Genomic DNA, 25,485 nt, shown 5'->3' with positions numbered 1-25,485 from the left:
CTCCTCTTCCCTCCCGCCCCTCCCTCTCCCTCCGCTCCGCCCTCCTCTTCCCTCCCGCTCCTCCCTCCTCTTCCCTCCCGCCCCTCCCTCTCCCTCCGCTCCGCCCTCCTCTTCCCTCCCGTCCCTCCCTTTCCCTCCGCTCCGCCCTTTCTCCCGCGGGGCTCAGTCGCCCGCGCTCTTTCGGCGCTCAGCCAGCGGCCCGTGGGCCGGGGGTCATGGGCGGCCTCTTGGGGCGCGCCGCGCTGCCGGGGCTGCTGAGCGGTCCGCGGGCCCCGGGCCCGAGACTGCTTGTACGCCCCAGCTCGGGTGAGTGGCCCGCGACCGGCCGAGGGGGAGGCGGGCGGGGGGCGTAGCCCGGCCTTTGTTGGCGCGCGTGCGACCCGACTTGTAGATGGCCTCGGGATCTCGCCGGGCGGGCCGGGGGCGCTCTGCACGTTTTTCCCCACCTCCCACTGCCCCCCACCCCCCGCCCACCATCCGCCCACCGCCCCAGGTTGCTCGGGGGCAGGGTCCCCTGTGGGCTCCGGAGCAGGAGGCCTGGTGGCCACAGCAGGCTGGGGTGACGGTCCCCGCGGACTGGGGCTGCTGCAGGGGACATTGTGAGCAGATGAGCACTCCCCGCGGAGCCGCTGCCCTCGGGGCGTTTTCTGCTGGCCCTAACTCCCTCTGGCCCGTATCTGTAGCCGGTTCTCCCCCTAACTGCGGCCCACAGGGTGCTCCCTGAGAGCCGGATGTCTCGGTGTGTGAACTGCCACCTTCCAGCGGACAAGCCAGCTGGCGGCAGGCCAGGTTCCCCAGCCCCTAGACCCTGGGCTTTAGGGGCACAAACCAGGGGACTTCCTGCAGTGGGCTTCCTTCAGTCTTGAAGTGAAGTGGGGCGCCCAGTGCCTGCTGTCCAGGCCCAGCACACGTTATGGGATGGGAAAGGGCAGCTGCAGACACCCCCAGGGACACTGGCCAGCCCCGACTCTATCATTGGTCTTCCAGTTTGCTGTCCCCCCAGAGCAGGACTCTGCAGGACACCCAGGGTGTAGGCTCTTCTCAAAAGCACGTTTGACCCTGGACCCAGGGCTGAGGGTCAGCAGAACTCTGTGGCCTCGGGCTGTAAGGGGTAATGATGCCTCCATCCCCCTGGTGGTGTCCCCTGGAGAACAGAAGGGCTGGGCCAGGGTCAGTCCTCTACATGGGTCTGGAAGCCGCCTCCCTTGAAGGCCTCCAGTGGCATCGAGTTCGTCGGGCCAATGAGGCTGTGAGCGGAGGAGCCCTCTAGAGTCTCCCACTTCAGACAGGAAGCCCTCCACCCTGCTTCTTGGTCCCTAGCTCTCTTTCGTCCTGTCGTGTGTGGCCCACGTGGTGGGGAGAGTGCCCCTCACTACTGCCTGGTTCCCTGCCAATCCTTCACCGCAGACCCACAAGATGAGCTTTGGGTCCTCCTCGTGCAGCCGGCTGGACCGGCCCTCCCTCCAAAGGACAGGGGTCAAAAGCATGGCCGGCAACAGTGCTTTCTTTCCCTTCTGGCATCTCTGGGCCTCTGTGTGGCCAGTGGCACGAGCTGTGGCTCCCCAGATCTTGAAGATGCCTTCTCAGGGACATGGGATCCATTGTGGGTGCCCCGGCCCCTACCACCAGCCTGGAAGCACCTGGGGGCCCACTGTCCTGTCGGTCCCTGAAAGGCAGAGTCCTGCTGGGCATTTGTTGGCTGTGGACCCTGTGCTTCTCCCCTCCAGGGCTGCTCTGGTGACACCTGGGCCGTGGCCTGGGATTCGGGGCTCAGGGAGATGTGAAAGGGTGAGGCACCTGATTCCCCTTCTTCTAAAGGAGGGTCCTCCTGGACACGGGAGCGGACCCTGGTTGCCGTGAAGCCAGATGGGGTGCAGCGGCGGCTTGTTGGGGACGTGATCCAGCGCTTTGAGAGGAGGGGCTTCAAGCTGGTGGGGATGAAGATGCTGCAGGTACCAGGGCTCTCGACCCATGGGTGGCCTTGATGGGACTGGGGTGGGGGACTTCTTGTGGACCTCAGCCCTTCGTATTTCCACCCTGTATCTGGAGGAGTATGGTGTTGGCAGTAGCAGGGGACGGGTGGGGAGGTGGCTGCTGGTGTGCCAGGCCATGTAGGTGTTATTTGCAAAGTGCCCTGAGGTCAGGACACCATGGCCAGTGCCCCAGTGCCTAGGGGCTCCTCTCCCATCTTGCTCCAATGCCACCCAGGCGCCAGAGAGAGTCCTTGCTGAGCACTACCATGACCTGCAGAGGAAGCCTTTCTACCCAGCCCTCATCAGCTACATGACCTCCGGCCCCGTGGTGGCCATGGTATGGCAGGCATGGGTGGTGGAAAGGGTGGAGGGCCCTGGGCTGAGCCCAGAGCTGCTGAGTCCTTGGTGGTCCGCACCGCTCCCAACCTCCTTTATCTCTGTGCTGCAGGTCTGGGAAGGTCCCAACGTGGTCGGCTCCTCAAGGGCCATGATAGGACACACCGACTCCGCTGAGGCTGCCCCTGGCACCATCAGGGGGGACTTCAGCATCCACATCAGCAGGTCCGGGCACCCTGACACACTCAAGCCACCGGAGCTGATGGGCCAGCTCCTCAGGGTTGAGGAGGGCCCAAGTGTGGGGTGGTTGTCTGCCCCTGAGGCAGATCCTTGGGACCTGGGGATCTTGCTGGGCCACAGTAGAGACACAAGAGACTTTTGATGCCGGGATGTCACACACACCTAATGTTTGCTAGAAGAGTTTTTTCAAAGCCCTTTGCACACAGGAGATGATAAAGCATTCTCTATGTGTTGTGTGTGTACTCTGCCATCATTTCCTGTTACCTGTCCGGCCAGACACCCTGAGGGGTTGGCACGGGACAGCTGGTGGGAACATGAGGCTCCGGAGACGGTCTGGGCTGGTCATGAGGTTGTGGGTAAGAGGCCAAGGTCAGGCTGGAAGCAGTCTTCCAACCCTGTTCTTGCTTTCCTCTCTGCACAATGCTGGGCTCGCTCTTCTTGATGGTAGGGGATGAGCAGGTAGTCTCAGGGTCCCCGAGGTGCACGTTGAGGTCTGTGCCTTACCTTGCTGCCTGTCCTCTGGCACAGGAACATCATCCATGCCAGCGACTCCGTGGAAGGGGCCCAGAGGGAGATCCAACTGTGGTTTCAGAGCAGTGAGCTGGTGGACTGGGCAGACGAAGTCCACCAGAGCGGCATCTACCCACCGTGAGCACTCAGGCTGCCGTCGGCCACCCCAGCAGCCGCCCAGGATCAGCTACCTCTGTCGTCCCAGACTTGAGCGCACACCGTGGTTTGCCGGTTGGCCCCAGAACACCTTCCAGTCTACCTTCTGCCCTACCCCAGCTCAGAGGGGTTGAGCAACCAACTTTACGTGCCTTTTAGTATCCTAAGCCAGTAAGAGATCCACTTTCTGGACCAAAGTGTCAGACAACCTTCAGGGCATTTTCAAAAGTGTGTTGTGTAACCTTCCTTCCCCAAAAGGTGGGTGGGACATTAAAATTCACTGTTGTGTGTTTGGGGGGGGGGGTTGATTATTACAGTTTTTGCCATCTCTGAGGTAGGGATGAGGACTTTATGCAAAGTTGTAAGAGTTTGAGAGTAGAAATAAAGCTTACTCTCACACACCAGCAGGGGATCAATAATTTTGTTGAATGTATCAGACAGGCTAGGTCCAAAGACCGCCAGCCTGAAATGCAGGGGAATCAAGCCGAGTCCCAGAGCTGGTGCTGCCCCAGGCCTCATTCATCGGATCATGCTAAATGAGGAGCTGCCTGCCGTGGGCAGAACTGGAGGGCGCCCACTAAGACCTCCCCCAGGGCAGGAGGCCTTTCATGGCCTCGTATGGTGGAGACTGACTGGAGCTGCCTGTGTCTGCTTGTTCTCACGTTGGCATTACACACTGCACACCACACCTGGGGCCTCGGATGTGTCCCCGGTCCCTTGTCCCAGGTACTGGACCTTGCATATCGTTACACCTGCTGAGCCGCCTTGGTCCTCACTTACTCTTTCTGACATCTTTACAAAGGATGCCCTGATCCCGGGCTCGCAGCCCCCGTCGCTACCCGTGCCTGCGCGTGGACGTGCCCAGACTTAACTCATGAGTCATGAAGCCGACGTTCTGGGAACCGGCACTGGGGTTGGCTGCGCGCGGGGAAGGCTGTGATTGACCGTGGCTTTCCTGGGCCGCGGTCTCCTCGCTCCTGCGCTGTCGTGTTTATGCAACAGTGAAGGGGGTGGCCCCCCCAGGTGTTGTTGTTTTAAGACTTAATTTGGAAGCGAGAGAGGGGATAGGGTCAGAGGGAGAAGCAGACTCCGGGCGGAATGGGTAGCCCGACGCGGGGCTCCGTCCCAGGACTCGGACCACGACCGGAGCCCAAGGCAGTCGCTTAACCCAGTGAGCCGCGCAGGCGCCCCGACCAGGTGTCTTACGTGCAGAGCGGGCGCGCGAGGGCGCCACCTTAAGCCGGGAACCTAGTGTCCCCGCGCCCCGCTGGCTCCCAGCACCGAACTGACACCGAAGCTTGTCAGAGACTCGGACGCATTAAGTCCCGTAGCCCGCTCAAGCGGTCCCCGCCTTGGGGACTCACCCGCCACCCTGCGCCTGCGCGCGTCGCCACCCACCTCCCGTGCTCGCAGGCCGCGCCGCCGCGGAGAGCGAAAGATCCTGGGAGGAGCCATGGCTGCTGTGGGCGCAGCTAGCAGGCGGACGGTCTCTGTGGGAGCGGCGTCAGCAGCTACGGGCGGGACTCTCTTCGGGCGCCATCGGCGGGGCGTCCTGGGCGGAAGAGGAGGTGGGTGGGGGCGGGGTTCGCGGGGCGGGCGAACGCCGTGGGCGGGGCATCCTGGGCGGAAGAGGAGGTGGTTGTGGGGTGAGGAGGTCCTGAGCGGAAGCGGAGGTGGCTGTGGCCGGACGTCCTGGGCGGAAGAGGAGGTGCCTGTAGGCGGTGCTATCGGAGCGTCCGGGGAGGAACTGGAGGAGTCTGTGGGCGGGGCCTTCGGACGCCGTGGGCGGGGGCCCTGGGCGGAAGAGGAAGGGGATGTGGGTGGGACTGGCGGGGTAGTTAGGCGCCGTGGGCGGGGCGTCCTGGGCGGAAGAGGAGGTGGCTGTGGGCGGGCCGTCCTGGTGGAAGAGGAGGTGACTGGGGGCGGAGCGGGTGGAGTCGTCGGGCGCCATAGGCGGGGCGTCCTGGGCGGCAGAGGAGGAGGCTAGGGGCGGGGCGGGCGGGGCCGTCGGGCGCCGTGGGCGGGGCGTCCTGGGCGGAAGAGGAGGTGGCTGGGGCGAGGTGGGCGGTGCCGTCGGGCGCTGGGGGCGGGGCGTCCTGGGTGGAAGAGGAGGTGGCTGGGGGCGGTGCTGTCGGGCTCCATGGGCGGGGCGTCCTGGGCGGAAGAGGCGGTGGCTGGGGGCGGGGCGGGCGGAGCCGTCGGAGGCTGAGGGCCGCCCCCTGGACTTCGGAACCCTGCCATTGTTGGGGCTGACGGCCTGCGAGCGTGGCGGGTGTCGGAGGCGCTCGGATTCCCGACCGGGCCGGTCCCAGCCGTCCTCGTCGCCCTCCGCGCGCACCGAGCGCCATGGCCCAGCCGCCGCCCGACGTCAGCGAGGACGAGTGTCTCCCTGAGTACCGCTATCGCTTCTGCCCCGACCTGCTCCGGTGAGGGCGGGGGTGGGGGACCCGGGACGGGGGCCGGTGCGGCCTCTGAGGAGGTGGCGCGGGCGCCGCGGGGCGTGGTGACGCAGGTGCTCTGCGCCGCTTCGCTCTGTCGGCCGCGTCCGTGTCTGGGGTCGGGGGCTCAGGACCCGTGGCGGGGCGCTCGTCTGTCTTCGGAGCCGCGCTCTGCGGAAGAATTGATGACGCGTTCCGGGCAGGCTCCGTGCCCCGCGCAGGCTCCGTGCCCCGCGCAGGCTCCGTGCCCCGCGCGGGCTTGAACTCGGGACCGGGACGCAGTCTCGGCTCCGCCGCGAGCCCTCAGGCGCCCGGTAGCTCGGAACTCTCTGAGCGGAGCTGCTCGCGATGAGACCGTTTTCCATGGAGACCCAGAAGCTGGGGGATGCGGGCTTGAGGAAGGAGCGTCGAGCCGCCTTACAGCCTCACGGTGTTCCTGGCCAGCAGCTCCGCCGGTGGGAGTGCGCAGTGGACGGTCAAGAGCTTCCTCCCGCCCCGGGTCTGCAGGGATCGCTCGCGCTCTCTCTCTTTTAATTTCGCGATTTTTATTCTGACTGTTCCTTTTTATTTTCTTAAATTTTAAATTTAAAATTTTTTTTTAAATTTCGAGTAATTTATCTTTTCAAATTTAAGTTCAGTTAGTGAACACAGAGTGTATTATTGGTTTCAGAGGTAGGGATCAGCTCTCAGTCTCATAAAACTCCCAGTGCTCACCGAATCATCTGCCTTCTCTGTCCATCGTCCGGATGCCCCCTCCGCCCACCACCCTCCCCTCCAGCAGCCCTCAGTTTCTTTACTATAGTTAAGAGCCTCTCAGGGGTTGCCTCTCTCTCTGATTTTCTCTTGTTCTATTTTTCCTTCTCTTCCCCATGATTCTGTTTTGTTTCTTAAATTCCACCTGTTAGTGAGATCATATGGTCATTATCTTTGACGGACTTACTTCACTTACCCTAATACTATCTACTTCCATCCACGTTGTTGCAAATAGCAAGATTTCTTTTTCTTTTTTTAGAGATTTTATTTATTTATTTGACAGAAAGAGATCACAAGTAGGCAGAGAGCCAGGCCGAGAGAGAGGAGGGAAAGGATTCTCCCTGCTGAGCAGAGCCCGATGTGGGGCTAGATCCCAGGACCGTAAGATCATGACCTGAGCCAAAGGCAGAGACTTAACCCTCTGAGCCACCCAGGTGCCCCAAGATTTCAATTTTTTATTATTAAATATACACATGTATTTTAAAGATTGATTTATTTTAGAGAGTGTGCACACACGCGTGTGCGTGCACGCATGAACAGGGGTGGGGCAGGCAGAAGGAAAAGGAGAGAATCTCGTGCATACTCCCCACACACAACCCTGAGATCATGACCTGTGCCAAAATCAAGAGTCAGAAGCTTAACGGACTGAGCCACCCAGGTGCCCCATGTATTTCAAACCAGCACGGAAGTCTTTGTTTTTTTATTTTTATTTTTTAGATTATTTATTTATTTACTTGATGCAGCGCACAAGCAAGGGGAGCAGCTGGCAGAGGGAGAGGGAGAAGCAGGCTTCCCAAGGAGCAGGGAGTCTAACTCAGGCCTTGATCCCAGGACCCCAGGATCATGACCTGAGCTGAAGGCAGTTGCTTAACCAACTGAGCCACCCAGGTGCCCCGGAAGTCTTTTTTTTTTTTTTTTTTTAAAGATTTTATTTATTTATTTGACAGAGAGAGAGAGATCACAAGTAGGCAGAGAGGCAGGCAGAGAGAGGAGGAAGCAGGCTCCCTGCTGAGCAGAGAGCCTGATGCGGGGCTCGATCTCAGGACCCTGAGATCATGACCTGAGCCGAAGGCAGAGGCTTTAACCCACTGAGCCACCCAGCCGCCCCCCCCCTTTTTTTTGGAAGTCTTTTTTTTTTAGTGGAATATTATGCTACTTATATTTATGGTAATTAATGACACAGGGATTTAATTTTTTGATGGCTGTGTAGTTATTCCATTGTGTGTATGTGGACATCTGGGCTCTTTCCATATTTTGGCTATTGTGGACATTGCTGCTATAAACACTGGGGAGGAGGTGCCCCTTCAGATCACTCCATTTGTATTTTTGGGGTAAATATCCAGGAGTGCAATTGCTGGGTCGTAGGATAGCTCTGTTTTTTCACCTTTTGAGGAAGCTCCATGCTGTTTTCCAGAGTGGCTGCACCAGCCTGCGTTCCCACCAACAGTGTAGGAGGGTTCCCTTTTCTCTGCATCCTTTCCAGCATCTGTCATTTCTTGATTTGCTAATTTTAGCCATTCTGACTGGTGTGGGGTATCGTTTCGTGGTGGTTTTGGTTTGTATTTCTCTGATGGCGAGTGATGTGGAGCATTTTCTCATGTCTGTTAGGCATTTGTATGTCTTCTGTAGAGAAATGTCTGTTCGTGTTTTCTGCCTATTTCTTGGTTGGATTATTTGTTCTTAGGGTTAGTTTCTTTCTTTCTTTCTTTTTTTTTTTTTTTTTTAAATTGTTGGAGAGAGAGTGCGGGTGCACTAGCAGGGTGAGTGGCCAGCAGAGGGAGAAGCAGACTCTCTGCTGAGCAAGGAGTGTGATGCCTGCCAGGCTCAGTCCCAGGACTCTGGGATCATTACCTGAGCAAAGGCAGATGCTTAACCAATGGAAGCACCTCGGCATCTGCGATAAGTTCTTTATAGATTCTGGATACTAACCCTTTATCTGATAAGACGATTGCAAATATTGGGGCTCCTGGGTGGCTCAGTGGGATAAGCCTCTGCCTTCGGCTCAGGTCATGATCTTAGGGTCCTGGGATTGAGCCCTACATCGGGCTCTCTGCTCAGCGGGGAGCCTGCCTCTCTGCCTACTTGTGATCTCGCTGTCAAATAAATAAATAAAATCTTAAAAAAAAAAGACGTTTGCAAATATCTCCTCCTGTTTTGTCGGTTGTCTTTGGTTTTTTTTTTTTACTGTTTTTCTTTGGTGTCTAAAAGCTTTTGATCTTGAAGAAGTCCCAGTAGTTCATTTTGGCCCTTGCTTCCCTTGCCTTTGGCGATGTTTCTAGGAAGAAGTTGCTGCGGCTGAGGTCGAAGAGGTTGCTGCCTGTGTTCTCCTCAAGGATTTTGATGGGTTCCTGTCTCACACTGAGGTCTCTCATCCATTTTGAGTCTGTTTTTGCGTGTGGTGTAAGGAAGTGGTCCAGTTTCATTCTTCTGCATGTGGCTGTCCAATTTCCCCAGCACCTTTTGTCGAAGAGACTGTCTTTTTTCCATTGGACATTCTTCCCTGCTTTGTTAAAGATTAGTTGACCACAGAGTTCAGGGTCCACTTCTGGGCTCTCTGTTCTGTTCCATTGATTGTGTGTCTGTTTTTGTGCCAGTACCATACTATCTTGATGATGACAGCTTTGTAATAGAGCTTGAAGTCTGGAATTGTGATGCCACCAACTTTGGTTTTCTTTGTCAACATTCCTCTGATTATTCGAGGTCTTTTCTGGTTCCATATAAATTTTAGGGTTATTTGTTCCATTTCTTTGAAAAAAATGGATGGGATTTTGATAGGGATTGCATTAAATGTGTAGATTGGTTTAGGTAGCATCAACATTTTCACAGTATTTGTTCTTTCAGTTCATGAGCGTGGAACGTTTTTCCATTTCTTGGTGTCTTCCTCAATTTCTTTAAGAGTACCTTATAGTTTTCTGAGTACAGACTCTTTGCCTCTTTGGTAAGATTTATTCCTAGGTATCTTATGGTTTTTGGGTGCAATTGTAAATGGGATTGACTCCTTAATTTCTTTTTCTCTGTTGCATTGTTGCTGTAGACAAATGCAGCTGATTTCTGTGCATTGATTTTATATCCTGACACTTTACTGAATTCCTGTACAAGTTCTAACAGATTTGGAGTGGAGTCTTTTGGGTTTTCCACATAGAGTATCATAGCATCTGCGAAGAGTGAGAGTTTGACTTCTTCTTTGCCGATTTGGATGCCTTTCATTTCTTTTTGTTGTCTAATTGCTGAGGCTGGGACTTCTAGTACAGTGTTGAACAGCAGGGGTGATAGTGGACATCCCTGCCGTGTTCCTGACCTTAGAGGAAAAAGCTCTCAGTTTTTCCCCATTGAGAGTGATATTCGCTGTGGGTTTTTCATAGATGGCTTTGATGATATTGAGGTATGTGCCCTCGATCCCTACACTGTGAAGAGATTTGATCAGGAAGGGATGCTGGACTTTGTCAAATGCTTTTTCAGCATCTATTGAGAGTATCATGTGGTTCTTGTTCTTTCTTTTATTAATGTGTTGTATCACATGATCGATTTGCGGATGTTGAACCACTCTTGCAGCCCTGGAATAAATCCCAGTTGGTCGTGGTGAATTATCCTTTTATTTATTTTTTTATAAAGATTTTTTATTTATTTATTTGACAGAGAGAGAGGGGGAAGCAGTCTCCCCGCCGAGCAGAGAACCTGATGCGGGGTTCAATCCCAGGACCCTGAGATCATGACTTGAGCCGAAGGCAGAGGCTTAACCCACTGAGCCAGCCAGGCGCCCCTCCTGGGGGGGTTTTGATGACTGCTTCAATTTCCCTGCTGACTGTGGGCTTCTTCAGGTTTCCTTTTCTTCCCGGTTCAGTTTTGGTTGTTTCTGTTTCTGGGAATGCATCCATCTCTTCCACATTGACTAATATGTTGGCGTATAGTTGCTCGTAATATGTTCTTATAATTGTTTGTATTTCCTCGGTGCTGGGTGTGATCTCTCCTCTTTCATTCATGATTTCATTTATTTGGGTCCTTTCTCTTTTCTTTTTGATAAGTCTGGCCAGGGGCTATTCAGTCTTTTAATTCTTTCAAAGAACTGGTTCTTTGGTTTCCCAAAGAACTGGTTTCGTTGATTTGTTCTACTGTTCTTTTGGTTTCTATTTCATTGATTTCAGTTCTGATCTTTATTATTTCTCTTCTCTTGCTGGCTTGAGGCTTTATTTGCTGTTCTTTTCCCCAGCTCCTTTAGGTGTAGGGTTAGGTAGTGTATTTGAGATCTTTCTTGTTTCTTGAGAAAGGCTTGTATCACTATATATTTTCTTCTTGGGACTGCCTTTGCTGTATGGCAAAGGTTTTGAACAGTTGTGTTTTCATTTTCATTTGTTTCCGTGAATTTTTCAGTTTTTCTTTAATTTCCTGGTTGACCCATTCATTCTTCAGTAGGATGCGCTTTAGCCTCCATGGATTTGAGTTCTTTCCAAATTTCCTCTTGTGATTGAGTTCCAGCTTCAGAGCATTGCGGTCTGAAAATATGTAGGGAATGATCCCAGTCTTTTGGTACCAGTTGAGACCTGATTTATGACCCAGGACATGATCTATTCTGGAGAATGTTCCATGTGCACTAGAGAAGAATGTGTATTCTGCTGTTTGGGACGGAATGCTCTGAATGTATCTGTGATGTCCATCTGGTCCAAATGTGTGATTTAAAGCCCTTGTTTCCTGGTTGATCTTTTGATTAGATGATCTGTTCATTACAGTGAGGGGGTGTTAAAGTCTCCTACTATTATTGTATTGCTATCAATATGTTTCTTTAATTTAGTTATTAATTGGTTTATATCATTAGCTGCTCCCATGTTAGGGGCATAAATATTTACAATTGTTAGATCTTCTTGTTGGACAGACCCTTTAAGCATGATACAGTGTCCTTCCTCATCTATCATTATAGTTTTTGGCTTAAAATCTAATTTATCTGATAGAAAGATTGGTACCCCAGCTTTCTTTTGAGGTCCATTAGCATGGTAAATTGTTTCCCACCCCCTCACTTTCAATCTGGAGGTGTCTTTGGGTCTAAAATGAGTGTCTTATAGACAGCATATGGACGGGTCTTGCGGGTTTTTCTCTTTTTTTTTCTTTATTCAGTCTGATATCCCCTTTTGATTGGAGCATTTGGTCCATTTACATTCAGAGTGATTATTGAAAGAGACGGCTTCAGTGCCATTGTATTACTTGTGCAGTTGCTGTTCCTGTGTTTGTCTCTGTTCCTTTCTGGTCTTTGTTACTTTTGAGCTCTCCCTTTGCTCAAAGGGTCCTCTTTAATATTTCTTGTAAGGCTGGTTTGGTGATTATAAATTCTTTTAGTTTCTGTTTGTCCAAGAAGGTTTTGATCACAACTTCTATTCTGAATGACAGCCTAGCTGGATAAAGTATTCTTGGCTGCGTATTTTTCTCATTTAGCCCTGAATAAGTCATGCCAGTCCTTTCTGGCCTGCCAGGTCTCTGTGGACAGGTCTGCTGCCAATCTAATGTTTCTACCCTTGTAGGTTTCTCCCTCTTGTCCTGAGCTGCTTTCCGCAGATGTTGACTTCCTTTTATTGATTTTGAGGGGGGGCTTCCCGGCCTCCTGGACTTGATGGTTGGTTTCCTTTGTAAGATTGGGACATTGGGAGCTATAATTTGCTCCGATATACCTTCTATACCTCTCTCTCCCTTTCTTCTTCATCTGGGATCCCAATTATTCCAATATTGTTTTGCTTTATGGTATCACTTACCTCTCAGATTCTCCCTTTGTGGTCCAGTAGCTGTTTATCTCTTTTTCTCAGTTCCTGTGTTCGCCATCATTTTGTCTTCTGCATCCCTGATTCTCTCCTCTGCCTCATTTATCCTAGCAGTTAGAGCCTCCATTTTTGGTTGCATCTCATTAATAGCCTTTTTGATTTTGACTTGTTTAGATTTTAGTTCTTTCATTTCTCCAGAAAGGGATTCTGTAGTATCTTCACTTGTTTCAAGCCCACCTAGTATCTTTACAATTGCTATTCTGAATGCTCATTCTGGTGTCTTACTGATGCCCACGCTGATTAGGTCCTGGCAGTCAGCACTGCCTCTTGTTCTCTTTTTTGAGGTGAGTTTTTCTGTCTTGTTTTTCTGTCCAGAGAAGAATAGATGAAGGAGAAAACAAAATGCTAAAATGCCAAGAGTGATCTCCGAGAAATATACATTAAATAAATCAAGAGACCCAAAATCAAAAAAAGAGGGAGAAAGAGAGAGAATACGATCAGACAGGTGTAGAGAGCTGAGCAATACACTGGACCCTGTGTGTATTTTGGTCCATTTATTAGAAAAGTAGGGATCTATCTCTTTATTTTTTTATTTTTAATTTTTTAAAAGATTTTATTTATTTATTAGACAGACAGAGATCACAAGTAGGCAGAGAGGCAGGCAGCGAGAGGGGGGGAAGCAGGCTCCCCACTGAGCAGAGAGCCCGATGTGGGGCTCGATCCCAGGACCCTGAGATCATGACCTGAGCCGAAGGCAGAGGCTTTAACCCACTGAGCCACCCAAGCCCCCCGGGATCTATCTCTTTAAAGTGTCTCCTGTTTTCTTAGGGACAAAGTGGCCTTCATCACAGGTGGTGGCTCTGGGATCGGGTTCCGGATTGCTGAGATTTTTATGCGGTGAGCTCTCCTCTGTGTCCTCTGTGTTCTCCTACCCCCTGAAACTCACTCCGCCTTGCATGGGCTCTGCTGGACCCTGGGCAAGACGCTCCTGGGCGGCAGGAGCTGCTCCAAGCAACAGGCAATCAGAGAGCATCTGAATGGGGTCACATGCTTTCCCGGAGGAGGCAGGACTCTGTGCTCTCCTCCTAGAGATTAGTTGAGGTTATGGCTCTGGCCTCAGCACCCCCACTTGTACAAAGAGGAAGGGTTCAACAGATTGAGGTAACTCTACTGCCAGGCTCCCTGGGGTTTTGCCAAGCTGGGGTTGGGGTGAGCCAAGTTGACCCCAGCAGTGTGCAGAGCACAGTGTCTCTTGAGACATGAGATTTGTGAGCTTATGTCCATGTCATCCGCTTGTGACCCCCACCCAGGAAAGGGCCAGAGTTAGATTGGGTTGGGGGAAAGAGAAAGCCTGTTGATATCCTAGGGATCCCTTCCCAGTTTTCTCCAGGCCCCCACTTTTCATACCAGAGGGGTAGGTCTCAGTAGATGAGATGTGGGGATTCATCCGTCGCAGGTGAATTCATTTTCCAAGCTGGTGGCTTTGTGCATGTTGCTTCTCTGAGTAGAGTGTGGCCAGCTGTGCTGAGGGTCATTTCTTGGGTTAGGTGGGATCTGCTTAGCAGGTGGTAGCTACTGGCCTTCCTGTGAGACTGACTTTGTCAGGAGGTGAGGCAGGGAGGGTAGCCTGGCCTCAGAATGGGCCCTCCCTGTCCTTCACTCCAACCTCAGCGAGAGGCCAGGGGAACCCAGCAGGCCCCATACAGACGCCTGGGCTGTGCATCTGAGGCTCCCAGCTGCTGCAGTGCTGCGCAGATGCTGCTGGGGGCAGGGCCCACAGCTCTGTGGGGCTGGGCTACCCCATGCCAGAGAGACCCAGACAGCAGACCCCAGGGTGGGCACCACTCAGCTTTGCTCAAGCTCCTGTGCTCTCTGCAGGCTGTGCTTTTGGCCCTGGGCTGGTGCTTCAGCCTGAGAACCCTGGGGGAAAGGAGCTCCGCCTAGAGCAGTGGGTGCGAGGCCACCTGGGTGTGTCCCTGGCACCTTGGTGCCCTCACGCCTGCCCTCTGGCACCTTGCCCCCCCTCACGCCTGCCCTCTGGCTTTGTAGGCATGGTTGCCACACAGTCATCGCCAGCAGAAGCCTTCCAAGAGTGTCGGAGGTGAGGGGTCTCTCCTGTGTCCACCACATCCATGGGTGGCTCTGGGAGGTCCTGAGGCCCAGAAGATGGTGACACCAAAACCTGCTCCCTCAGCAAACAGGCAGCTTCGGTGCAAGTGCCTCCCAAGGATACCCCAGATTCTTACAACGTCTCCTTGTTGGGAGGAGGCTCTGTGGTTGGGTGGGTAGTTCTGTGGCTCCGAGAGGGCTCTCAGCCCATACAGGTTTTGAGGGTGGTTTGCCTGTCACATCCACCTGGGAGGAGACTCTCGCCGCTGCCACAGCTGGTCTCTGGGCAGGGTCCAGATGTCACCTGGAGCTGCCGTTGACCCATGACCACGACCAGTGGCCTGGAGGATAATAGGGAAGGAGAATCCCACGCACAGGGGAAGAGAGTGGCCCCTAGGGGCTGTGGCCCCACAGAGTGGCCACTTGCCAGCTATGCTTTCCCAAAGTGGGGTCCAGCAGCAAACCCTGGCTTTCCAGCGTCATCTGTCCACATCACCCTCATCAGGTTCAGAAGCCACCGGGCTGCTGCCCACCTCTCTTTCTGTCTGGCTTCTAGGCTGCCAGAAAGCTGGCTGCTGCCACCGGCCAGCGGTGCCTCCCTTTATCTCTGGACGTTCGGGCTCTCCCTGCCATCACAGCTGCTGTGGACCAGGCACTGAGGGAGTTTGGGAAGATCGACATTCTTGTCAACTGTGAGTGGCTGCTGGGTGACACCCAGGGGCTCCTCATGGGTGGGCAGTACCAGACCTCCCTGCTCAGGGGCCTCAGAACTCCTGTTCCAGGTCCCAGGCTCAGTCTGGGTCAGTGCGGTCATGGCCCAAGTGGAGATCCTAGGAGTCAGAGCACTCTCATGGCCCAGAATTCTCCCTTTGAAAAGAAAAGAAATGGACAATTTGTTAAGTCGAGTTTTAGATTTACAGGGAGCTAGAGCAGCTGGTACCTAGAATTCCACGTGTCCGCACACAGTGCCCCTGGTGTGGGCAGCTCGCGTCCGCTGGAGTTGATGTCCCAGTGCGGTCCATGCTGCTAACCACCAAGGTTCACTCTTTGCTGAAATTCCCTTTTTTTTTTAAGATTTTATTTATTTATTTGATGGAGAGGTCACAAGCAGGCAGAGAGGCAGACAGAGAGGGGGAAGCAGGCTCCCTGTGGAACAGAGAGCCCAACGTGGGGCTCGATCCCAGGACCCCGAGACCATGACCTGAGCCGAAGGCAGTGGTTTAACCCACTGAGCCACTCAGGCGCCCTGAAATTCCCTTTTAAAAACATAGGGTGTGTTGGTTTCCTGCAGCTAACAAGGCACCATGAGCTGAATAGCTTAAAACGGGAGAAACATGTTCTCTCATTCTCGTGAGGGAACAAATCCAAAACCAAGGTGTTGGAGGGTCCCGGGCAGGGTCTGTCCCGGGCCTTTCTCTCAGCTTCTGGTGTTGCTGGCAGTCCTCAGCGCCCCTTGGCTTGGGGCCTCTCTGCGTGGCCTCCCCCATGCGTCTCTGTGTCTTTTCTGCTTTTCTTAGGAGGAAACGAGGCCTTGGATTTAGGCCCCTGACCCTGGGTGACCTCTCGACTCGATTGCGTCTGCAAAGACCCTATTTCCAAATAAGGTCACATTCACACACACCAGGGATTCGAATTTTAGCATGTGTGTAAAACTATTATTGTTGTTGTTTAAAGATTTTATTTATTGACGAGAGCGAGGGAGCGTGCGCGCATGAGCAGGGAGAGTAGCTGAGGGACAGGGAGAAGCAGACTTTCCTATCACTAGTAGTAGTAGTATTATTATTGTTATTGTTATTATTTTTATTTTTATTTTTAGACGTAGGGAGGAGAGAGAGTCTTAGGGAGGCTCCATGCTCCGTGCAGAGCCCGACCCGGGGCTCAGTCTCACAACTGAGCTGAAATCGAGTCAGATGCTTAATCGACCGGGCGCCCCGGGCACCCCCTCAGCATGTGTTTCTGAGGGACATAATTCAACCCATGATCCCATCCTGCCCCGTCCTTCAAGAGGCTACCCAAGTGCTCAGGCTCCCCTTCCCTGTCCAGCCTGGACCACCCTGAGGGCGCATGTGTCCTAACTGCCCGGGGCCCGGACACCAGCCGCTGTCTTGCGCCCTGCAGGTGCAGCTGGAAACTTCCTGTGCCCCGCCAGCGCGCTGTCTTTCAACGCCTTCAAGACCGTGATGGACATCGACACCTTGGGCACCTTCAACGCATCTCGTGTGCTTTATGAGAAGTTCTTCAGGGTGAGTGTCCCTTCTGCCCGGGAGCCGTATCCTCTGGCCATCCACTCACTGCACGCCCCTTTGTTACAGGACCATGGAGGGGTGATCGTGAACATCACTGCAACCCTGGGGGCCCGGGGACAGGTGCTTCAAGTGCATGCAGGCTCGGCCAAGGCGGCTGTGGGTACGGGCACCCCCCTGCTCTGCCTGCCAGGGCTCCCTTGGGTCCCTCCCCTGCCTGTCCCTGGAAGCCAGTAGTGTCCTAGTGAAGCGAGGCCCAGCGGTGGGCAGTGGAGCGGTGTGGCCCTGAGCCCCGGCTCACAGCTGAGCCCTCCCAGAAAGTGGAACAGCCCTGTGTCTCCCCTCATGCCTGCCTGTCTTCTCTGCAGATGCGATGACACGGCACTTGGCTGTGGAGTGGGGTCCCCAGAACATCCGTGTCAACAGCCTCGCCCCCGGCCCCATCAGTGGCACAGAGGGCTTCCGGCGGCTGGGTAAGCCCCTTGGGGAGCCCCGTGCCCCACAGTGCCTCCATGGGACCCTCTCCCACCCGGCTGGGACAGGCCCAAGTAAAGGACCACTTCCTCATGGCTCCCAGGGCCGGCAAAGAGGTGGTCTTCAAGCCAAGTCTTGGCCGTTCTTGGGGAGCACGCCTGTGAGAGACTAGTGGTCGGCCAGATGTGGGCAGCTGCTCCTTGGAGATAGAGGCCGCAGAGCCTCTGGCCTCGATACATGAGCCAGAAACAAAGGGGGGACACCCATTAGGGCTTCTAGACCTTGACAGAGTGCACGTCAGAGCTATGTGCTGGCCCCGCGGACGTGGCCAGACCTTGCCTTCCCGCTCTGCCGGGGTAGGGCTAACCGTGCCCCCAATGCTCCTGGGTGTGCTTTAGGGAGAGCTGGGCAGAGGAGAGTGGAGGGCTTGGGGCCTAGGGCTCATGGGCCTAAGCCTCTTCCTGCCCTTCCAGTCAGTTCCCAGGCCAGTGTCGGCACGAAGACTCTGGCCATCCCCCTGCAGAGGCTGGGCAACAAGACAGAGGTCGCCCACAGTGCACTGTTCCTGGCCAGCCCTTTGGCATCCTACGTGACGGGCGCTGTGCTGGTGGTTGACGGCGGGGCATGGCTGACATTCCCCAACGACCTCAAGTTGCTGGCAGATTTCGCATCCTTCTCTGCTAAGCTCTAGGTGATGTGCTGCCCTCACCTTCTGGGGGTCACTCTGTCCCTGGGCCCCGTCCTGAAACTCCCATCCACGGGCTGATGTTCACTGTTTTGGGCCCTGATGTGTCTCCCCTGAATCCCTTGGGTATATTTTTAGTACTGTTTTGGGCACTTTTGGGTTTTGGCTACCCCAACAGACCAAACTGTATGTAGGGCAGGGCTGGGGAGGGACCCAGCCCAATGGAGCTACACCCCAGACCTCAGGTCTCCCTGCAAATCAGGACAGGCATGGCTTGCCTGCCGGGGATGGGAACCCCTCTCTTTGGGAGCTCCACTAGTGGTCTGTGGAGCTGTCACTAGTGGAGCCTGCTGGGCCGTGCGGAAGGGGGGTTGCCATTGCTCTCTACCTTCCACTTCTCTCCCCCTAACCCCATGCCGGGGCCAGCGTGTGAGGCCTGCGGACCCTACTTCTCTGAGCAGCGGGTTCCTCGGAAGAAGGCTGAGGATGTGGTTGGGTCTCTGAGCTCCTCTGTCCCCCAAGCCTCTTGGGTTCCCAGTGTGGGCTGGTGGCAGAAGCACCGTAGGGCCGTGACCAGCTCCCGTCCTGTCTCTGGGGTGGGTGTGATGGAGGGACACCCAGAGGCTCCCAGCATATGGTCACTCCACGAAGCCGTGGTTGGAGCAGTTTCCCGGAGGCGCGTTTGTTGACAGACACAGGTGATGCTGAGAAGCCCGTCTTCGGAAGCCTCCTGTGATTTGGCCGCAGACACGGTCTCAGGGCCCCTGGCATGTGGGTGGCCAGGCAGCGGGAGGGTATGGGCCCCAGGCTGGCCCCTAGTCACTGGGATGAGGAACACTCATCTTGGGGAGCTCTGGGAGACTGCAGAAGGGATGACAGTGTCTGTCCCCCACTTTCCCCATACCACCGCCACCCAGGGGCACACGGGGCCCGGCTGCCGCCGCCGTCTCCGGGCACTGAGGGGGACCCACAGCATTCTTCCTACTCTGGACTGGCCCCTCGGGTGCTGTCCAGGGCGAGTGTAGGAGGCGGAAGCTGGTGCCCCTCGGTCTGCCCCTGTGACCTTGGCATGTGCCGTCATTTCTGACAGCCCCTGGATGCCTGAAGCAAAGGAAGTGTTCTGAAGGAAGCTGGTCCACCGTCTCCCGAGGACTTCTGGGACGGCTCCTGCCGTGCTCCTCGCAGGGCTGCCTCCCACCGCCACACCGGACGGTCTCAGCAGCATCGCAGCCGGACACTGGCCCATCCTCTGGGAACTCCGCTGTGTCCACATTCCCTCCCCACAGCCCTGTCTCCCGCGCTCAGGTGGGAGTGATCAGGCAGTGAGGCCCCTGCTCGCTGGCCTGCACCCTGTGGATGTCTGTCAGGGACGCTGGGATGTTCTGGAACTTCCTCGGGAGCTGGCCTGCGGTCTGTGGCTGTCCCCCCAACTGCCCTGCCTCGCCTCAGCCTGGGAGGCCTTTGTTGTCTTCCTGCCTGTGCCCCTGTGGCCCTACTGCCCGTCTGCAGAAAGGAAGGTGCTTCAGGCCCTGTCTTCCCCCCCTTGCTCTTCCCCTTGGGGATCTTACTCCACAAGGGGAAGCCAGACCAGGGAGGCTAGAGAAGCGTGTTTGATCCTTCCCGCCCCAGGCCTGGCATCCTGAATCTCCTGGCCAAGGTGTTGGACTACCATGGGATCCCCTGGCTGGGGGCCACCCATCCCTCTCAGCCATCGGTGACATGGACTGGGGGGACATGTCCCCCCACCTGCCCTGGAGTCTGTCCTTTGCTGGGATATCCCAGGGGATCGAGTCCTGTGCCATTCAGGGCCTGACTTTCTAGCCTGACTTGCTGGCCATTGTCACCAGCACCCTCTCATTGGCCCAGAGGGGTCAGAAGATTCTAGCCTCTCATTTGTTCCTTTGATGATCACTCTTTGCCATTCAGGCCAGGACCTAAGGGAACCCCTGGGACCCTAGGATTTGTTTTCTGTGCTGTTTGTTAGAAGCTCTGAGGTGCTGTACGGGAGGCGCTCCGAGCTGTGGTCTGGCCGGGCATGCGGCACCCTCCTCCCTATCTCTACCACCAGTTTGCGTTGTGCTATTAAATGCATGTCCCTAGGGGCGCCTGGGTGGTTCAGTGGGCTAAAGCCTCTGCCTTCTGCTCAGGTCATAGTCCCAGGGTCCTGGGATGGAGCCCCGAGTCGGGCTCTGTGCTCAGCAGGGAGCCTGCTTCCTTCTCTCTCTCTCTCTGCCTGCCTCTCTGCCTACTTGTGATCTCTCTCTCTGTCAAATAAATAAATAAAATCTTAAGCATGTCCCTAAAACACACTCTTTACTGTGAGACAATTCACTGGACTTTGGGAAAGTTTGTAGAAGGAAAAGGAAGATGCTTTAAAGGAATCACCAGTGTGACCTAGTCAATTCGAGATGGGGATGCTTCCTTCCCGTCTTTTTTCTGTGAGTTTAGAAATCTCTTCCCAGCTAGTCCTTGAAGCCCCTGTCCCCCGGCAGGTGGAGCCCAGGCTGTCTGCTTCCCCGGGGGGCGGGGTGTGCTCCGACCAGCCCGGTCCCCAAGGGGGCTACATGGCCCCTCGCGGTCATGGTTTGCCCCTGGGTGGTTGCTGTTAGAGGAGGAGCCTGAACCCCGTGCCCCAGACGCCATGCTCACGTGTCCCCTGTCCCAGGCCCTTCATTCTGGGAAAAGAGACCCTCCCTGCCTTCAAGATGCACGGGGAAGGATGGCAGCTGAGAGGCCACATGGCAGAGGGGGTCCCCTGCCCTTGGTACTTAAACGTGCTTCACGGGTTGCCTGGGGGGCTCAGTCACTCGGCGTCCAACTCTTGATCTCAGGGTCCTGAGTTTAAGTCCCACATGGAGCTCCGTGCTAGGCATGGAGCCCACTAAAAAAAATAATAATAATAAAATAAAGGTGTTTCTTATCATGGAGACCAGAACGGGCATTGAGCCCAGCAGCAAGGCAGACAAATGGGTCCTTCTCAAGCTCCTGCGTGGAAAACCAAAGCAGAGAGAGTGGTAACTGGGGAGGTTGGCCAGTGAGAGAGAGAGGCTGTTGTCAGAGCTGCCAGGTTGGGCTGCCACCTTTCCCTGAGGAAGGCCCTGGGGGTGGCCAGGGGCACGGTGCCAGACATGCTGTGGTGCCTGTGAAGCTTGGGTCTCTCATAGTTGAGGTAAAAACCTGGTCCCACGAGGGGTCTGGTTAAGCAAGGCCGCCTTCTGGGACCCCACAGTGGCTTTGTTCCAGGAGGACCGAGGCTGGAAAGCAGACTTTAATGACTGCCTCAGTCAGCTTCTCCAGAGAAACGGAACCAGCAGGAGATGGATGGGTAGATACGAAGAGGCTTGTTACAAGGATTGGCTCCCATGACTGTGGAGTCCCACCATCTCCCATCTGCAAGCTGCAGACGTAGGAAAGCCACTGGTGGCCAATGGTCTGAGAGACAGGAGCTCCGGCAAGAAGAGATGGACATCCCAGCTCAAGCAGGGGTGGGGGGGCATCGCCCTTCCTCTGCCTTTCCATTCTCCTGGGGCCATCAGCCAATCGCATTCTGATGGCCGTTTTCAGGCTACCAGATCAAATGCCAGTCTCTTGCAGAAGTGCCCAGAAACAATGGCTTGCCTGTGATGCTCTGCTGGCTGCGAGATAGGTCCTCTCTGTTCGGCTTCCTGCACCAGCCCGGCTGTCCCTTGGGTCTAGGGCAGCTGCTGGGGCTCCTTGCTCACAGGCACCAGCGGAGGCACCCCCGGGCCAGGTGGTGAGGCTGGTGGGCCTCAGATAGGGCTGGTGAGGGGACCGGCGGGGGTGCTGGCGTCCCAGCGGGGCACTCTGGCTCCGTGGCGGCTGGCGGAGAAGTAGCTGCTTCTCCCCTTTCACACAGGCCGTCTCTAAATTCCCCGAGGGACTGCCGGGTTCTCTGAAAGGAAGGGCGATTGTCAGAGTTTTCTGAAACCTGAGCTGCGGACGCCGATCGACAGGCCTTCCAACCCTGAGCTCCCCCTTCAGCGGGTGAGCCCCAGAAAACCCCAGCCGAGGCAGAGGGCTGCCCACCACCAGGAGGCTGCCGCCCTCCAGCCTCTCCCGCATCTCACCCGCGTCTGGGAGCAGATGCACAGTTTGAAAAGCGTGGCAGGCCTCAGCTGCTGATTGGATAAACGAGCACCTCCCAGCTTGTCCGCCCTCTGGCATCGTGAAGCACGTGGTCGCCCCTGAGGCGTCAGTATGGTGCCCTGGACAGCTGGGTGTGTTTGCCTTGGCCTGTCAGAGAGCCAAGGAACCCTTAAAATTGTCTGAAATAAGGACGGCTAGTTTGGGGGAGTTTCTGTGTACTCCTCCTGTTTCATGGAAGCTTGGTAAGATTTGACCGCGGCTGGCCTGTGTTAGCTTTGTCCTTTGTGTCACCTTGGAAAGGCCCAAGCACGAATGCTGGCTTCCCCCTGCCGGACTTGTGCCATGCATTGCTGTCCCGGTGTCCATCTCCGGTCGCTCCGGTCGTTCACCTTGTCTGCTCCCCCCGACGGAGGGTCTCTCCTGCCCTGTGCGCGGTGGCATCCGCCAGGAGGAGGCCACCCCAACGGCACAGGAAGGGTGGAAGAGGCTGAGGGAGACCTTGTCGCTCAGACACTCCCCAGCTGCCAAGGGTGCACCTTGCTTTGACTTAGCACCCGGCTGTGGACTGAGCCCTGAGCACCGCTGACTCTGACTTCCAATCCTCTCTCTACCTTGACATCTGTACAGGGGGCTCTCTGAGTAAATCAGGAAGAGCGAGAAAATGAATCTCGGAGAATCCACAAAATTTGAGGCTCAGCGTGGCGCCTGAGTGGCTCAGTGGGTCAAAGCCTCTGCCTTTGGCTCAGGTCGTGATCTCAGGGTCCTGGGATCGAGCCCCGCATCGGGCTCTCTGCTCAGCGGGGAGCCTGCTTCCCCCTCTCTCTCTGCCTGCCTTTCTGCCTGCTTGTGATCTCTGTCAAAAAATAAATAAAATATTAAAAAAAAAATTTGAGGCTCAGCAAATGTTCCTCCGTCTTATCTTCATGTTGTTTTGTCCTTACCCTATGGGCGAGAGCCAGCTTGCGACCCAGCGGTCAGGGCCCACGCTATGCTGTGTGTCCAGGGGAGGATCCTGCCCATTCCTGGCTCTGCACAGAGACTCAGTCTTGCTGCAGCTAGGCATGGTGTCCTTCTGAGACGATTCCCGTTAACAGCCGTGGGCTCGGAGAGGGGCTACTTCTAGAAAGTGCGTGTTAGCAGACCGTCCCATGTGGCCCCTGACTCACCCAGCAAATTCACCAACGTCTGATGAGCAGCCCGCCATGCTGTAACGTGTGCGCACACCTGTACTCCTTTCCTGTGACCAGGGGTCTTAGGGCCCCTCTCTGGTGACGCCCAAGGGCCAGTAGGAAGACGGCAGAGGCTGCGTGCTCTGATGCCCTGTCTACGTCCCCCCTTACACCTCAGGACTAGGGCTCTGTCCAACTCAGCCCTTATGTCCTGGGGACCGTGGGAGAGACTGAATTTTTCCCCAGACTTCCCTTTTTCCAGCTCTTTCTAACTTGGTGCTTCGGCGAAACAGACCCGCACTGGCAGGGAATTGGTGCATTTCCTATTTCTCTGTGGACTCTGGCACAGGTCTCTGTGAGTAGACCCTTAGAACCTTGCCAACGGGTTGAGGAGTCCGTAACTCTTTTTCATGTATTTTGATTAAATCTTGCATTAATTCTTCAGGGGACAAATGTTATCAGTGTGGATTTCATTAACTGAACTCGCAGAGGCTAACTTTATTGTCAAGTTTTGGAGTCTGAGGAGCACGTCCTCACATCCATATTTCAGAGCATCTCATGGAGACAGTACCTGACAGTATTTTTTTTTTAAGATTTTATTTATTTATTCGACAGAGATCACAAGAAGGCAGAGAGGCAGGCAGAGAGAGAGAGGAGGAAGCAGGCTCCCTGCTGAGCAGAGAGCCTGATGCGGGCTTGATCCCAGGACCTGGAGATCATGACCTGAGCTGAAGGCAGAGGCTTAACCCACTGAGCCACCCAGGCGCCCCTCTTTTTTTTATTTTATTTTATTTATTTATTTGAGAGATTGAGCACAAGTGAGGGGAGGGGCAGAGGGAGAGGGACAAGCAGACCCCCCACTGAGCACACAGCCCAGCACGCTGGGCTTGATCCCAGAACCCTGAGATCATGACCTGAGCGGAAACCAGGAGTCAGACACTCAACTGGTTGAGCCATCCAGGCGTCCCAGCAGGTGTCTGATGAAGGCTGAGAAATGTCCATCAGAAAAACACAGAATTACGTAATGAGCACCGGGTGTCACATAAGACTGATCACCGACCTCTACCTCTGAAACCAATAATACATTGTATGTTAATTAATTGAATTTAAATAAAACAACAAAAATTATACGGAATTAACTTTTAACTCTTCCACCACCGCACAATAATTTGGACAATTTTTACACAGTGGGAAAAGGATGATGGGAACTTCAGAAAGTATGACCTGAGGCCAAAAAAACAAGTTCTGAATCCTGTACAAACCTCTCCCTGCTGGCTCCTCATGCCCATTTCCCTGGCCACGGTCTTGGCCTTGGGGGAGAGAGGGTGGGTGCAGATTGTGGGCTACAGCGTGCTCTGGGCAGGGGGCTACGGGCGAGGCCTGTCTTCATGGGAAGACCGGAGCAGGTGCCTGCAACTTCAGAGGGAAATGTTTAAGTAAGAAAATCACCCAAACCCAGGCTGAGTCAGGAGGAGTTACATTGTGCTTTACAAACTGATGTTCTATTTTTACTCTAAGAAATGTACTTTACTAAATTTGAAGGTGACAAAAAAAATCCTTCCCCACCGAATAAAATATCAGTAAACACAAGTGTGGCTCTGTGCTCTCAACTACAGGACGCTACTGGGGAGAGTGTGATCTACACTGAAAATTGGCTTCCTTCTGAGTGTACTTACCGAACACAAAATGTTAATCTGGTTTTCAAAATTGTCATTTAAAAGTCTTTGTCCCAGGGCGCCTGGGTGGCCCAGTCCTCTGAGCATCCGGCTCTCAATTTCGGCCCAGGTCACGATCTCGGGGTCCTGGGACTGAGCCCAGTGGCCGTTCTGCGCTCAGGAGGGAGTCAGCTTGTCCCTCCCCTCACTCGTGCTCGCTCCCTCTCAAGTAAATAAGTAAACATTTGGCCTGAAGCTGTTGTTTATAGCTTGGTTGACGTGTAGCTGACATGCACTAAATTGCACATATGTAAGGTGTATAATTTGAGGCGATCTGACCTCGGTCTGGAGCCATGAAAACACCACCACAATCGCCCATCGCCTGCAGAAGTTCCCTCCCACGCTTTGTTAATCACCTCTCATCTCTACCTGCCCCCTTGTCCCCAAGTGACCCGGCCAGGGTGACAGCTCAGGGCCTGGGAGGGCAGGGAAAAGACCAGCCAGAAGGAGACCGACCAGACTGGGTGGCTGTGGGAGAAGAGGCTGCATGAGGAGGAGGGGAGCCAACACTTACCTGAGAGGTGGGGACAGGAGGAAGGGGCACCGGGCCCTCTGCTGGGTCTGGGATCCCTTTTTCTGGGGCACCAAGTTAGGCTGTTTGGTGTTCCCGCTCCTTCCTCACCCTGGTCCCCTCAGAGATCTGTGGCAGGTGCCTTCTTCGCCTGGAATAGAGCTCGGTCTCTCTCCTGTGTCCATCTCCAGGCCACCTTCACAGCCTTCCTGGGGTACCCCCTGTCCCACAGTGCCCTGCACGGGGCTTCCACTTGACCACTGGCTGGCTCCTGCCTGGACCTTGAGCTCTGGGGTGCAGGGCTAGCTCGGAGCACCGATGTGCA

At 54.9% G+C, this 25,485-nt stretch overlaps 2 protein-coding genes across 5 annotated transcripts; both read left to right on the top strand.

The window, feature by feature from the left end:
* The first annotated feature begins 140 nt into the window (after positions 1-140).
* LOC111156044 (NME/NM23 nucleoside diphosphate kinase 4) lies at positions 141-3,619 on the top strand. 3 transcript variants are annotated; one of them, XM_022516622.1, is made up of 5 exons: positions 141-306; positions 1,819-1,952; positions 2,209-2,310; positions 2,422-2,534; positions 3,078-3,619. In XM_022516622.1, the coding sequence occupies exons 1-5, from the start codon at positions 216-218 to the stop codon at positions 3,199-3,201; spliced, it is 564 nt and encodes a 187-aa protein (XP_022372330.1). In that variant the 5' UTR covers positions 141-215; the 3' UTR covers positions 3,202-3,619. The 3 variants fall into 3 exon arrangements, with proteins under 3 accessions (XP_022372330.1, XP_022372331.1, XP_022372329.1); XM_022516623.1 differs by lacking the exon at positions 2,209-2,310; XM_022516621.1 differs by lacking the exon at positions 3,078-3,619 and having other exon boundaries at positions 2,422-3,065.
* Positions 3,620-5,453: 1,834 nt separating this feature from the next.
* On the top strand, positions 5,454-19,802 carry LOC111156214 (2,4-dienoyl-CoA reductase 2). 2 transcript variants are annotated; one of them, XM_022516956.1, is made up of 9 exons: positions 5,454-5,641; positions 12,976-13,044; positions 14,197-14,248; positions 14,813-14,948; positions 16,375-16,499; positions 16,569-16,662; positions 16,868-16,972; positions 17,447-17,664; positions 18,749-19,802. In XM_022516956.1, the coding sequence occupies exons 1-8, from the start codon at positions 5,562-5,564 to the stop codon at positions 17,662-17,664; spliced, it is 879 nt and encodes a 292-aa protein (XP_022372664.1). In that variant the 5' UTR covers positions 5,454-5,561; the 3' UTR covers positions 18,749-19,802. The 2 variants fall into 2 exon arrangements, with proteins under 2 accessions (XP_022372664.1, XP_022372663.1); XM_022516955.1 differs by having other exon boundaries at positions 16,375-16,662.
* Positions 19,803-25,485: the final 5,683 nt, after the last annotated feature.

The sequence above is a fragment of the Enhydra lutris genome, unplaced genomic scaffold, assembly GCF_002288905.1.
Source record: "Enhydra lutris kenyoni isolate GAN:26980312 unplaced genomic scaffold, ASM228890v2 scaffoldscaffold45, whole genome shotgun sequence".
Taxonomy (NCBI): domain Eukaryota; kingdom Metazoa; phylum Chordata; class Mammalia; order Carnivora; family Mustelidae; genus Enhydra; species Enhydra lutris.
This window is presented reverse-complemented; position numbering and strand designations above follow the sequence as displayed.